Source organism: Phycodurus eques, chromosome 10 (assembly GCF_024500275.1).
Source record: "Phycodurus eques isolate BA_2022a chromosome 10, UOR_Pequ_1.1, whole genome shotgun sequence".
NCBI lineage: Eukaryota > Metazoa > Chordata > Actinopteri > Syngnathiformes > Syngnathidae > Phycodurus > Phycodurus eques.
This window is the reverse complement of record NC_084534.1, coordinates 23,568,087-23,582,343: the sequence shown is the minus strand read 5'-3', so window position 1 is coordinate 23,582,343 and position 14,257 is coordinate 23,568,087. Positions and strand designations below refer to the sequence as shown.

At 38.0% G+C, this 14,257-nt stretch overlaps 2 protein-coding genes across 3 annotated transcripts; both read left to right on the top strand.

Moving 5' to 3' along the window:
- The first annotated feature begins 1,061 nt into the window (after positions 1 to 1,061).
- On the top strand, positions 1,062 to 5,424 carry tnfrsf18 (tumor necrosis factor receptor superfamily, member 18). 2 transcript variants are annotated; one of them, XM_061688241.1, is made up of 7 exons: positions 1,062 to 1,205; positions 1,309 to 1,443; positions 1,593 to 1,724; positions 3,016 to 3,112; positions 3,191 to 3,261; positions 4,076 to 4,192; positions 4,974 to 5,424. In XM_061688241.1, exons 1-7 carry the CDS (start codon positions 1,079 to 1,081, stop codon positions 5,108 to 5,110), a joined length of 816 nt encoding a protein of 271 aa, XP_061544225.1. In that variant the 5' UTR covers positions 1,062 to 1,078; the 3' UTR covers positions 5,111 to 5,424. The 2 variants fall into 2 exon arrangements, with proteins under 2 accessions (XP_061544225.1, XP_061544223.1); XM_061688239.1 differs by having other exon boundaries at positions 4,049 to 4,192.
- A 952-nt stretch (positions 5,425 to 6,376) lies between these two features.
- Positions 6,377 to 12,036, top strand: arl8ba (ADP-ribosylation factor-like 8Ba). Its single transcript, XM_061687469.1, has 7 exons — positions 6,377 to 6,586; positions 9,064 to 9,144; positions 9,240 to 9,313; positions 9,973 to 10,066; positions 10,153 to 10,220; positions 11,179 to 11,249; positions 11,326 to 12,036. Exons 1-7 carry the CDS (start codon positions 6,464 to 6,466, stop codon positions 11,373 to 11,375), a joined length of 561 nt encoding a protein of 186 aa, XP_061543453.1. The 5' UTR covers positions 6,377 to 6,463; the 3' UTR covers positions 11,376 to 12,036.
- The last annotated feature ends 2,221 nt before the right edge of the window (positions 12,037 to 14,257 follow it).

Sequence of the window (14,257 nt, the reverse complement as noted above, 5' to 3'; positions counted from 1 at the left end):
GCCAGGTTGGACACTAAAGAAGGAGAAAGGGATCTATACAGGTTGGCCAGACAGAGGAATAGAGATGGGAAGGAGATATGAGTATATTGGTCAAAGGATGATGAGGATGGAGCTGCCAGGCAAGAGAGCTAGAGGAAGAGCAAAGGGAAGGTTGATGGATGTGGTGAGGGAAGACATGAGGGCAGTTGGTGTTTGAGAGGAGGATGCAGGAGATAGGCTTACATGGAAAAGGATGATGCGCTGTGACGACCGCTAAAGGGACAAGCCGAAAGGAAAAGAAGAAGATACTCTACTACAATATACAATATAAATAACTGCTATAGTAGTGCTCAATTATATTGTACATGACTATACTACTGTATACTATACTACGCACATAATTTCTATGCTAATGCACTATTATACTGTGCTCTACTATACTGTATTATACTATGATAAACTATACTCTGTTATACAAACAACGGCTATAATACTGTTCTGTTATACAGCACTATACTATACAAACAATGGTTATACTACTGCTCTATTTTAGTGTGATGTACTATAGTCTACTATACCATAACATACTGCAATATACTATACTGTACTATACTATACTAGACCTTTCCATACTAGAATATACTATTCTATACGATAGTAAGATAGTACTATATTACGCAAACTATTACTATACTTCAGCACTGCTATACTATACTATATTATACTATACGATACTATAATAATGCCGGCATATTTTTAGTACCTACCTCTAATTACATGTACATATATTATTTTCAATAGACTCTCTGCTTGCCGATAAACATAAGCAAAATAAAGATCAGAAAGCATATTTAGATCCATCTTGGTGCTTAACCGCATAACTGCATTTGAAATTGAACAGACTATCCTACTGGGTGTTTTTTCTCAAATCCACTAATCATAGTTCGTAGTTTTGGATTTCTGATTATTATTATTTTTATTTATTTATTTGCTTTTACAATCTAGTGAATGAGTTCCATTTCTTGGCTCACAGCGGGCAGCCAAGACTCCTCCCACAGCCATCATAAAAACTATACGCAAAAGCAGAGCGCTGTCCATAATGATCTCTCTTTACCCCACCTTAGCAACTCTTTATACTTTATGCATTTGGATTGTCAAATTTGCCGCAGGCTGTCCTGATCTATGGACTCCTATGAACGGGAGATGCTGCAAACAGTGTCCTCCAGGTAAGATGTTCTATAAAAACAACTTGAAAGATTTTCTTTACAGGTGACTTGGTGCCTTCAAGGTGAACACAAGCGTCTCATTTAATCAATTTCTGATTCAAAGGACAATATCTTGAGGAGTTCTGCACAGAAAAAAAAGAAACCGTCTGTCGCCCGTGTCCTGACAACTCCTTCTCTCCACAACATAACGCCTTTAACAAATGTATGCAATGTAATTCGTGCCGAGGTGCTCACCGAGGTAAGAACTTATCAAGAAAGTGATGGCAACCAAGTATAAGAAAATAAACAAAGCACAATTCAGTGATCAATTTGTGGAGAAAACAATAGCATATGTGGTCAAGACAGAGCTCACAGGAAGTGATGAGTGGAATTATTGTCTTTTGACAGAACATGAAGAGTTATGTTCCCCAACCACAAACGCAAAATGTTCATGTCACCCTGGTTTCCTGTGTTCTGATGACGCGTGCTCACAATGTGTGGAAAATATATGTGATGCTGGTGAGAAAGCAGTGAAGACAGGTAAGACTGAGAATTTTTATCTTAAAAGAAAAGATATTGCCCAAGGTATGGCCCATTTTGAAATGGTGAATACAGTCATCCCACATTTATCGCGGGGGATACATTCCCGACCCAATTGCAACAAGTGAAAGACTGCGATATAAAGAGATGACCCGGGTCCTCAGAACTGTGAGGCTGACGCTCTAACCAGTCGGCCACCGTGCCGCCGGGAAAACATTGGCGTCAATATTTTAAAAATTACAAACTCCAACACTTTGTTTAAATGCCTTCGAGCATATGCTTACGAAACAACTTTTCAGATTTGCAAGATGTTAACATTTTCTTTAAAAAAAAAAAAGTTCGTTATAAAATTCTAACAATAAGTGGAGGGCGCTCCCAGGCTCAGCAGCATGTCATAAAGTTAACTGAAAATTTCATTCAATAAATAAATAGTTCCCTTAAATTGACCTGCTTTTAAATGGATCTCTTATCAGCCATTGGATTAAAAAAAAGACTGATGCCGATACGGGTCAAAATGTCGAAGATTGGCGTCGATAATGGGCCTGGCTGATAATCGGTCTATCCCTAATTAAAACACACTTAAACTGAATAAAACACTTTTTAAAGCATTTCTTAGCACACACTCAGTCTCTTGTTGTCAAGAAATGGGAGACAATCGGATGACATCACTTGGAGGAAATAACGTGCACAGTTCTCCCATTAAATGACATCGTGTGCTTGCGTCAAGCTTTTTATTTACTCCCAGTTGAGATTTACTGTAAAAATGGCACATGTAACAAAAGAGAATTCAAAAACATTTCATGTTTAAACACCGTAATGTCGTCGAGTGAAAGTCTGCTAGCTTAATACCAACATGTAATGCAAAATGCCATAGACAGCCCAACGGAAATTAGCATTGATGTTTCGGTAACAAAAGAGAATTTAACATTGTTAATTTAATCACCAAAATGTTCAACCAAACCATACAGTACAACATTACTCACAGGCCTATAGCCTCTCTGCTCTGTGGGAACAAGAAGCATTACTGCAGCTTAGCAGAGGATATTCTCTGCTTCTTCTTTTTGCTTCTTAATTGCGCTGCATCTCCTTCCAGTAGACCTCAATGCTGCCCAGCATACGTACAATAGTACGACACTGAAGGCGCAATTCTAAATTCGGACTTGCCTTATGATAAAAAAAAACAGAATATATGATCACGATATGGCGGGAGCTCAAAAGAAGAAACGGGATATAGCGAGGGCTCACTGTACACCACTGCAATGCAATACCAATCAACTGCGCCAATCTACAGGATCCGCTGCAGGGCTGAGGCCGTACAAGTGCCAGCCAGCATGTCCTGATCATGAATATTTGGACATGAAAATGAATATCTGCAGGCCAAAACTACAGTAAGAATACCCACGACAAGCTAAAACAATATGCATTACCAAATGGCAGCAATAAGTACTATGTTTCTTGGTCAACAGGTGCAAAAAGGAAGGACTCGTGGAGCAGTTTCCGGGGAACAGAACCCATGACGCAGTTTGCCATAAACACTGTATGTAGATGCAAAATCAGACTTGGTCTTGGATGACTTTTAGAGTCATTTGTGTCGCAAACAACTGGGATTCTGAATTTGTTTTCCTTAAAGACAAGTGGACAACAATGCTTCACCCAAGCACTGAAAATAGTCTCTGAACTTAAGAATGCCAAGTACAGAGTACAATGGTTTTCAACGCTCAACAGTCAACGCTAGGGCGTTGCAACGAGGTGAGCGGCTACTTGCTCTAGAGCAGTCCAGAATCTGAGGAGAAAAGGGAGTCCCCATTGAAACGAAGTAAAAGAATCATTTATATTTTCGCTCGTGGAGGAAGCACTTCATCACCAAGCCGTCGAATGACACTGGTCATTCGTGTGCGGAAAAAACATTTGAGTATGTGCCAGATACAAGAAGTTATCAGGAGCGAATGCTGATAGTGCCATTAGCAAATGCTAATCTGTGCTAACGCTGCAGCTCTGCTTACCTTTTGGTGTTGACATGATAGTGCTTGCATGTAGCTAGTAGATAGTGGCGGATCTTCCCCCAGCCAAGCTTCCAAATCATAGGCGAAGAAACTCGGTGTGGGAGGCGGTGTTATGCAAAACAGCCACACTTGTACGTCATAATTCAGCAAAATTGTGAAAGTATGTGACGTCCTATTGCAGTGCATTCTGGATAACATCAGTCTGACATTCCCTTGATCTTGGTTTTGACTTGGTCTCAGTATATGAGGTCCGCACTACAATGACTCTGGTATCTAGTTTGTTGATGTTTGCAATATGGGGTGTCGATAATGCCTTTTCAGCTGAACTACGACCCGACTCCTCACCAGACACTGACAGAGATGCCCTCTGTGTGACCTGGCACATCGGATGTGTGTTGCTGGCTCTCATTCTTCTCGTGATCCTGTCTCTCAACTCTATAAATGTTGCAAAGAACTGTAGAGCAGGTAGGTTTATGGTCATTTAGTACTTGTACATTAAAATGCTAGACCATACAGCCCAACATATGATTTGCTAATTCATTCAGAAGCTTGGACTTGGTCTCAGCATCAACCTTTACAGTGCATATATACTGATTTTGAACAACATAACAATTGTAAACATCTTGACTGTTTTTTTTTTTCTGGATGAATTTTAACATCTTTACCGAGTTCTAACATCTTTACCGATTTTGACATCTTTACCGATTTTTAACATCTTAACCGATTTTTAACATCATTGCCAATTCTTTAACGGTTATTAATTTATTTACTGATTTTTAGCATCTTTACTGATTTCTAATGTCTTAACCACCTTAACATGTTTTATTAATTTTGGGCATCTTAACCGATTTTTTACATCGCAACTCATTTTTTACATCCTAACTGCTTTTTAGCATCTTAAATGCTTTTTAACATCTTTACAGATTTTTAAGATCTTTAACAATTGTTAACATATTTTAACACACCATATTTTAACAACTTAACCGATTTTTCTTTCATCGTCACTGCTTTTTAACATCTTAACAAATTGTTTACATTTTTATCGATTTTTTACATCTTAACCGTTTTTTTAAATGTAACAGACTTCACACATGTTGAGGAAAGAAATCAGCATGTGTCCTCATGTTATGTGTGGTTTATTTGGGATGGACAACGCAACACACTACGCACATTATGATATCTCCACTGACAATTTTGAGCCTCCACCAACAATACAAGCATAAGTTTCCCGCTACATGTGCTTCAGATAAAACCACTGTTGCCACGCCAGTGACCGTTTATGACTCACACCTGTCCAAGGAAGAGAGTGGCCTTCAGCAGCTCATCATCCAGACCGATTCCAACAAGAGCCAACTCCAGGAAATAGTCACCACCTTGCAATAGGGATGACAAAAGCAATGTATTGACTTGGATTGGTTTGGTAGCCACACAAATATGAGATACCTCTAGTCTAGTGACAAAGGGCATGTAAATATTTCATACACTGCTTGTTTATTTGTATTTGACGCTTGTTGTTTTATGCCTAACTTCTCTTTTCTATGTTAAGACTCTTTCCCTGCAACCAATAGGAGAGCATGATTGAACTGTACCATATTACGATTCTGTTGTGGGGAAAAAAAGGTGGGGATAAAAGCTGTAGTTACTTTTACACGGATTACTGCAACTTGAAATTGATTAAAAATGTTCAGTAACCAAAAGGCAGTCTTAGGGTTGTACATACAGTGGTACATAAAAATTCAAATGCCTGAAAAAATATTAGTAAAAAGAACACACAACTCCAAAATTGTTGAAATTATTTTCTTGAAGATTTTTCTTTTTCTAAAAAAACCCAAAACAAAAACAAACGGAAACAAAACTACACAGTATTCTCATAGATTTACAACCTTTTTTCCTGGTAATGTTATGAATGTCATTTTGGAAACATAGGACTTTTTTTCTAAAAAAAAAAAACCCCAACAAATAAAACCATCCTTTTTCCTCGTAAAATTAGGATTTCAATATCAAAAGTATTAGTATTAGTATTAGTATTGCAATGTGCTAGAGGACTCTGCATCTTTGCAATGTGCTAGAGGACTCTGCATCTTTATGCACAATTGTTTTTTGTCAATGTCTTTATGTCTCCAAAGTGTTCTGTAAATTGACTGTCTGTTGTACTAGAGCGGCTCCAACTACCGGAGACAAATTCCTTGTGTGTTTTGGACATACTTGGCAAATAAAGATGATTCTGAATATGACTTTAAAAAAATATACAACTTCAATGCCGAAAATATACTATTTATCTTGAAAACATAACCCCCCCCCCCGACCCCCAGATGATATGACTTTAATTTTATGAAATTATGATTTAAGACTAGAAAATATACAACTTTCTCTGAAAGTTATATTTTTTGCAAGTTTATTGTCTTTTTTTATTTTCAAGCTGGGTATAAAATTTATTAATTAATTTGCACTACAATTAATTATTATTATTTTTTATTTTATTGTTTTTTTTTTTTGGGTTGTTTTTTTTTGTTTTTGTTTTTTTTTACAACGGAAAATCGTTTGGAATGCAGACTGGTTCTGAGTTTCGATCTGGTGCCTCCCCCTCCGCCTTGAGCGGCGCTGCCTCTCCCTCTCTACCCTAGACTGGTGATCACATGACGGCCTGGCTGCATCCCACTCCCCCTCCCTCGCTGGAAAAGCCCAACCAAACATCTGACAGGGAGGGAAGAGGCGAGCCACCACCGATTTCTCAAGATGCTGGCACTAATAAACCGGCTTTTAGACTGGTTCAAGTCCCTCTTTTGGAAGGAGGAGATGGAGCTGACCCTGGTCGGCCTCCAGTATTCTGGAAAAACGACGTTCGTCAACGTAATCGCCGTAAGTCTCCACCTGCAAGCTACGGCTAAATAGCCTAATGCTAATAGCATTAGCGCTAATGATGAGACAACGAAGACGAGGAAGAAGTCGTCGCTTTACTCTCCGTTTCCGCGAGTCAGACATCATGTCATGTTACCCTGTTGGCCTTCTACCCTCACGAAAAAAAAGTGAACTTTAATTAAAAAACAAAAACAAAAAAACGTCACATTGCTTGCTCGGAGTTGAATGAGTTAAAATGGCTAGCACGCTAAAGTGTGTGCCTTTGAGCTTATGACCCAGTATGTGAAAACGGCACACTTTTACTTTAAAAACACACAATTGTCATTTAATTACACACACAGTGTGTATAGTAAAAATAGTGTTTACGTATCTTAAAAGTAATATATATATATATTTGAAATAGTGTCTTTTCCAAGGTAAATTCATATTACGAGAGTATGGATGTATATTTTTGAGTAATGAAAGATTTGTATTTCTGACCAATTCGATTTCAAGAATTTATTTTAGGAGAAAAAAGTTATATTTTTAAGAAGTCTGTTTTAAAGATGTACATTTTCGAGGTTAAAGTCGTAATTCTGTGAAGAATTATTGTGTGTATATATTCCCCAAAAGTTATACAGTGTATTTTTTAAAAACAGTAGATTTTTCATATTCAAGTTGCAATATTGTGTAATACTAATTTGAGAATAGTTGTACGTTGTTGAGCAGAATGATACAGATTCTCGACTTGAGGTAAAAGTTTTTTTTAGATTGTAATATTAATTACCAAATGGCAGTAATACGTACTGTATGTTATTAATTAATTAATTTTACAAGAACAAAGTTGGATAGTGTAGAATTCTTTTTAAATATTTTTGAGAAAGTTGTATATTTTCAAGAAAGAAGTAATTTTCAAGATTCTTTTCATTTTATGAGTGTTGTGTATTTTTGATAAAGTTGTATATTTTTTAAAATAAAAAGTATATTTTTGAGACCAACGTTGTAATATTATGAGAATAGTCGTATTTTTGAGAATCTTTTTTATATTTTTGAGAAAAAATTGGTATATTTTTACATAGAAGTCATAATATTATGAGAGTTCAATTGTATGTTTTTTGGGAATATTTGTGTATTTTCAAGAAAAAAAGATGCATCTTTTCAAGATTAAAATTTTTAGTTTTCTAGATTAGAGTTGTAGAATTAAGTCATCTTTTGGAGAAAACATTTTATATTTTTGAGAATAAAGTTGTATTTCAAAGATTAAAATCAACATTTTACAATAATAAAGTCACATATTTACATATAGTCATAATTTCATTAGAATCAAGTAAGATATTTTTGAAAAATGTTTATATTTTCAAGATTTAAATCAGAATTTGACGAGTATAGTAATTTTTGAGAAATTGTTTTAAATGATAATAATGTTGGATATTTTTGAGAAAAAAAGTTGGATATTTTCAAGGGGAAAAAATTATTTTGCAACACTAAAGTCATATTTTCAAGAAGTTTTTATTTTATGAGAATAAAGTTGGATCTTTTGAAGAAAAATGTCTTTTCGAGATTAGTTGTAATTTTACGAGAAAAAAATAATATATTTTTGTCGAAAAAGTTGTTCATTTTCAAGAAATAAAATGGTATATTTTCAAGACAAAATGTTATTTGTCACAAGAAAATAAGCAATAACACTGTATTAATGTATATTTTACAAGATGCTCAAGTAACCTTGTCACTGAAGTTGAGTTGCGTCCACTTCCCTCTGTTGCAACCTCTGGGATGGCTCAATCTTTTCCTTTTAATAGTAGTCATTGTAACAGTCATGGCCTGTTTTTAATCTGATGTGGTGCTACTGGTGTTCAATTTTAATTAGATTTATTATACTCAATGTAATCACGCAAGGTGAAATTCAACTTCACACGCTCTTGTATATTTAAAAAAAAAAAAAAAAAAAAAAAAAGACATAAAGATGAGCCCCATTTTGTATACATGTGAAATACCTTAGCCTTAAAATGGTTGGTTGGGTTGGGGTTCTATTCCACCCAGCAAATGGTTGTGGGACTTCCTCTAGTCATAAGACTACTGCATTCATTTCCACTTATCTGTGTCAGGTGACTGCGTGTAGTCATGTGCTGTTTTTGTGCGGTTGTAATACAGTATGTCTGTGTAGACACTAGATGTCGTGCTTACACGCAGGCCCAAAGAAATGATTTATTGAAGACTAAATTGTCCATAGGTGTGAGTGGTTGTTTGTCTATTCGTGCCCTGCAATTGGCTGGTGACCAGTCAAAGTGTGGTGTCACCCTCTTTTCTTTCAACAAACTAGTAAATTTAGCAGGAACAAATTAGAGTCATTTGTTGTTCCAAAAGTAAAGTATCTTTCCCTCCCCAGTGTAATGGCACACATGCCATAGAAAATGGATGGATGGATGATGAAGTTATTGTTAATTTCACCCAGAGTCAGTCAGCAAAAGTCTCAAATCTATCCATGTGTCTCCTTTCAGTCAGGCCATTTCAGCGAAGATATGATCCCCACAGTTGGATTCAACATGAGGAAAGTCACTAAAGGAAACGTCACAATTAAGGTCGGTGTTTCCAGCATCCGGCTTTTTTTTTTTTTGAGAATTCAATTTTTGTGTTGTTTCTACAAAGAGGAAGTGGCGGCACATTTTCTCTGCAGATCTGGGACATTGGAGGGCAGCCGCGGTTTCGGAGCATGTGGGAGCGCTACTGTCGGGGTGTCAACGCCATTGTGTAAGTACGACTTAAGGAGGTTACCCCGTGATTAAAATAGTACCGCTTTATGGGAGCCTTCTGATGTGGTACCGATACCTACATGGTGGGCCTAGAATTATATTTGGAAGAAATTTGTCCCATTGGATGGATAAAAAAAATATAAATAAAAAATCTCTTCAGGGTGAAATTCTATCATAAAACCTTTATTAACTGTACAGTCAATTTTCAGTAAATTTTAACAGTTGTAACTGTCATACGAGTGACCGATTAATTGGCCAATATTAGCCCTTTGCAAGTAGGCAAAATAATAAATTCTGAAGATTTTTTCCCTTAAATTTCTTTAATTTCATATAGCATTGTACAAATGTAATGAGTGTTGCAAAAGAAGGCAAATAAATGTATAATAATAACTTCAATTAATTTAATTAATAGAATTTAGAATTTATCCTGCGCAGGTTTCATACACACACTGGTGATTTTTAGAGGAATGTTTTTTATTATCCTCCAATCTTGGCATCTCTGTTAGATGCTTTGACTGTCACACTGTTATGTCGAGCTAGTCGCAAATATAATGCGATACAGTGATACAAACAAGACCCGTTGCCTTGGAAACGCAAACCCGGTGAGGGTTTCAAAAGCTGCAATGAACCATACTGCTCCGTGGTGCTCACTTTCAGATACATGGTGGATGCAGCAGACCGAGATAAGGTGGAGGCGTCGAGGAACGAGCTTCACAATCTATTAGACAAATCTCAGTTGCAAGGGATCCCCGTGAGTATCTCTTTCCACACCGGCACCACATACTAAAAATCTGTGGCAACCTGCTCCACTAAGTCTCACTCGTCTTGTCTCGATAGGTTTTGGTGCTGGGGAACAAAAGAGACCTGCCCACCGCTTTAGATGAAAAACAGCTCATTGAGAAAATGTAAGGCAACACTTCAGAGGGCTCGGCGGTTTATGGCAAAGTTCTGCTTAGCCCGTAACTACGTGGGGTTAGAGTGTCTGCATCATAGTTAGAGGTTCCGGGTTCGAATCCATGTGTTGTGGGGGGTTTTCTTCGGGTATTCCAGCTTCCTCCCACATCCCCAAAACATGCAAGTTAGGTTCATTTAAGACTAAATTGTCCATATGCGTGAATGTGAGTGTGAATGGTTGTTGGTCTAAATGTGCCTTACCCAGGGCGGACCCCACTTCTCTCGCCAAAAACGGCTGGCTTACAGTCCAGCTCACCTTATATCACATAATAAGATATCATTTGTCACAGGCCACATTGTCATTATGGTTTCCCTCATAGGGCCATTATGACTATGAAACCATATAAATATTTAATTGGTTCAACATATTATCACATATACACAAATTGATGGATAACTAATTTAGAGATCAGAAGTCAAGGATAATAGTTTGTTCAGCTATTGTTCAAGTTACTGTGAAAAGGGGCTTGTGCTGGAAAAAAATGATTTTGCAATCGCTCAACATTTCTCTCTCTCTCACTCTTTGCCCAAAGTCGACTGGCATAGGCTCCAGCTCACCCGCTGACCCTAATGAGGTCAACCGCTATAGAAAATGGATGGCTGTGCCCTGTGATTGATTGCCGATAAGTTCAGGGTTGACCCCGCTTCTCTCGCTATAGGTCGGGAGGGATAGGTTCCAGCACACTGTGATGATGACAAGCGATATAAAAAATGGATGGTGGGATAACGTTCAACCAGCAAAACTTATGTTTATGTTGAGCAATTCAAGTCAATAACTATAATTTGACATCTTCATCAAGAAACGTCCCAATTTTCTTTCAGATGACAATAACGATCTGGTCTAGTATGTTTTTTAAGCACTGTACATATTTTCGTGTTTGTTCAAAACCAACTCTTTTCCTTTTTTAGGAATCTGTCAGCCATTCAGGACAGGGAGATATGCTGCTACTCCGTTTCTTGCAAAGAAAAAGACAACATTGGTGAGTTGAGAAAAGAAGTTGCGTCTTTCGAATGACTGCTATCATTCGGAATGTTTGTTTTCTGTGCATGTTCCAGATATCACCCTTCAGTGGCTCATTCAGCACTCAAAGTCCAGGAGGAGCTGAAAACGATGAGGGGAAAGATGTTGACACCAGCTGTTTGCCATGTAACCGTCATGCCACGTCAGACGTGCCCTGAACTCACCAGATGCACTGTTCTGCTTTTTTTTTTTTTTTTTTTTTTCCCATTTGTACCACTTACCCACAAACTCTCTGGGAATGCACTACCCCAAAATGTAATCCTGAAACCAAATGAATGACATGTAATTGGCATTATTTGTCCTGTACACTTGGATGATGTGGCTTATGATAATGTTTTGGTTGAAATGGTAAAGCAGCCTTTTTAATTTTTTTTTTGCTAATCTCTTTTTCCCTCCATGTACATTATTTTCGATAATTATGTAGTCAAGCAGATCTGTAAAAATAGTATCCAGCTTGTTTGATTTTTAACAGCAATTGCGCGTATGCATATGTGATTCTATTTAAAGTCCGAATGATCAAAAAAAGGAACTCTGCTGCAGGGTTGTGTTGTGTATACTGTGCTCTGTTTTGTAAAAAGTAAGGCTCCCAGCAATCTTTCGTGCTGTGAGTGTGGCGGAATTTAAAGTGCCTTGCGCAAACGTCTCAACTGAAGCAACACGGCATGCGAGATGTGTGCCTACGGGGGAAAAAAAGACACCAATCACTTCAATGTATTCGATTAAAGGCTTGCTTTCTAATATATGCACTACATTGTGTTTTTTCTTTCTTGTTAGATCATGCTAGGGCTAACTTGAGGGAAGGAGGTGGGGGGTAAAGTATGGCCCCGGAGCCACAGACACCCAACTCTATTCTTTAGTCAGGCCCACCAAGCAGTTACATTTTCAAGAGATGTGTAATATTTGTTGCATACATTTATATGTCCTTCTCCCCCCTAAAATTGGCTCACAAAAATTGTTTTAAAAAAAATCTATTTATCCCATTAAATCTTTAGTTAAACAAATTTACATATTAATATAACATTTTGTGTAATTGGTTAATTGTAAATAATGTTTTTTTTTAATTTTTTTTTTTTACATCTGATTCAAAATGGCTACTTCGGAATGGCCTGCCAGTGATTCCTGCGGTTTAATAAATCATGTAAATCCAAATAATTATTAGCCACCAGCAGCGATCTAAAATATTGGACTAATTTTTTTGCCATATATAATATACTTACTAAAAACAAAATTGAGAAAAAAGTCACGTGATGATGACAAATTTATATTTTGTAGAGAAAAAAAGTTATGAATAAAGTGGTATTTTTCTCAAGAAAAACGTATTCTATGACAACAAAGTTGTTTTCCCAAGAAAAAGTCACAATATTATTATGCAATATCCTCATTTGGTCAAGGATGACGCAGCCGCTAATGCACTGCGATAACAAAATGTGCATTCATACAAAAGCTGCCATCGGCGACAACGGAGCCAACGTTGAAGCTTAAAACATTCACTGCCATTGACGACTTTAGAAGTCAAATATCCATGTTAACTGGGAAGTAGTGTTGTTTCGTTCAGAAGAACGAATCTTTTTAGTGAACGAACTGAACCGAATCAGTTTCTGAAATGATTCGTTCTTTTATCTTGGCCGCCACCCGCTGCCGTCTGGCAAGCAAGTCGGCTGGGAGCGGAAACGGAACTGCTGAAGCGTTCTATCCGCCAGCGTTGTCACTCACTTCGACGAATGACCAATGAGCAGCCAGCGTCAGGCAGCGCCGTGCAAGCGAGAGAGGGGGGGGGGACTTCAGTGAATTGAGTGATTCGTTCAGTGAACTGGTGTACTGAGGAACTGAAGAGTGATTCGTTCGTGGAACTTTTTCATTTGTGATCCGCTAAGGAGCGATGTACGAGTACGACGAGTAAAAAGAACTGAACGATTCGGTGAACTATTTTGAACGAATTCAGTACACTCAAAATAACCGCCGTCCCCATCACTACTGGGAAAGGCTGGCAGGAAATGAGTTTGATGTGGTGCTTTCATTATTTGCTGACGTCACAACCACCAATCACCAGGCCCCGCCCTTACCGGCCCCGACGCAAGAGTAACAGATATTACATCCATCCATCCATCCATCCATCCATCCATTTTCTGAGCCACTTCTCCTCACTAGGTTCGCGGGCGTGCTGGAGCCTATCCCAGCTGTTATCGGGCAGGAGGAACTGGTTGCCAGCCAATCGCAGGGCACATACAAACAAACAACCAGTCGCACTCACAGTCACACCTACGGGCAATTTAGAGTCTCCAATTAATGCATGGCTTTTTTGGGGGGATGTGGGAGGAAACCGGAGTGCCCGGAGAAAACCGGAGTGCCCGGAGAAAACCCACGCAGGTACGGGGAGAACATGGCGGGGCTGGGGATTGAAACCCGCACCTCAGAACTGTGAGGTTGACGCTCTAACCAGTCGGCCACCGTGCCGCCAACAGATATTACAATAATGTTAAAATAAACTTTTAACCAGGGAAGAACAGTTCAATAAAAATTCAAATTTATTCTCTTAATAATACGTCTATTATTCTGGAAAAGACACCTTTATTCGCTTGAAAAAAAATGGAACCGTTTATTGTACGTCCTTTGTTGCTGAAAACCCCCCACACCTTTCTTTCTGTAATAATAGGCATTTTATTAAAAGAAAAGCAATGACGTGACTGACTCATGTAAGGATGTCAGATTGATGTGATTTATTGCAATCACATAACGTTTTAATTGGCCCAAAGGTAAGGTGGGAAGGAGTAATTAGCTTATTACGTCTAATTGGCCACAGGTCCCCAAATGTAGGTATGCACTTTAAAAAAAAATATTCAAAGTTAAAATTTATTGCAAATTATTTTGCAGACCCCCAAGTGCCGGAATCCCGGATGTAAATGAAAGCAGCGTGTTTCACAGCTGTCACGCATTTGGCTGTTTCCTATTGGCTCGCATGTTGAACAC

Excerpts from the sequence above, each read along its gene's own strand:
- tnfrsf18 (XM_061688239.1), top strand. The coding sequence starts at position 1,079 with ATGATCTCTCTTTACCCCACCTTAGCAACTCTTTATACTTTATGCATT. Across the intron at positions 3,262-4,048 it reads CGCAGTTTGCCATAAACACT|CTGAACTACGACCCGACTCC; the intron begins GTATGTAGATGC and ends ATGCCTTTTCAG. Across the intron at positions 4,193-4,973 it reads TGCAAAGAACTGTAGAGCAG|ATAAAACCACTGTTGCCACG; the intron begins GTAGGTTTATGG and ends CATGTGCTTCAG.
- arl8ba (XM_061687469.1), top strand. The coding sequence starts at position 6,464 with ATGCTGGCACTAATAAACCGGCTTTTAGACTGGTTCAAGTCCCTCTTT. Across the intron at positions 10,221-11,178 it reads AAACAGCTCATTGAGAAAAT|GAATCTGTCAGCCATTCAGG; the intron begins GTAAGGCAACAC and ends TTCCTTTTTTAG. Across the intron at positions 11,250-11,325 it reads CAAAGAAAAAGACAACATTG|ATATCACCCTTCAGTGGCTC; the intron begins GTGAGTTGAGAA and ends TGCATGTTCCAG.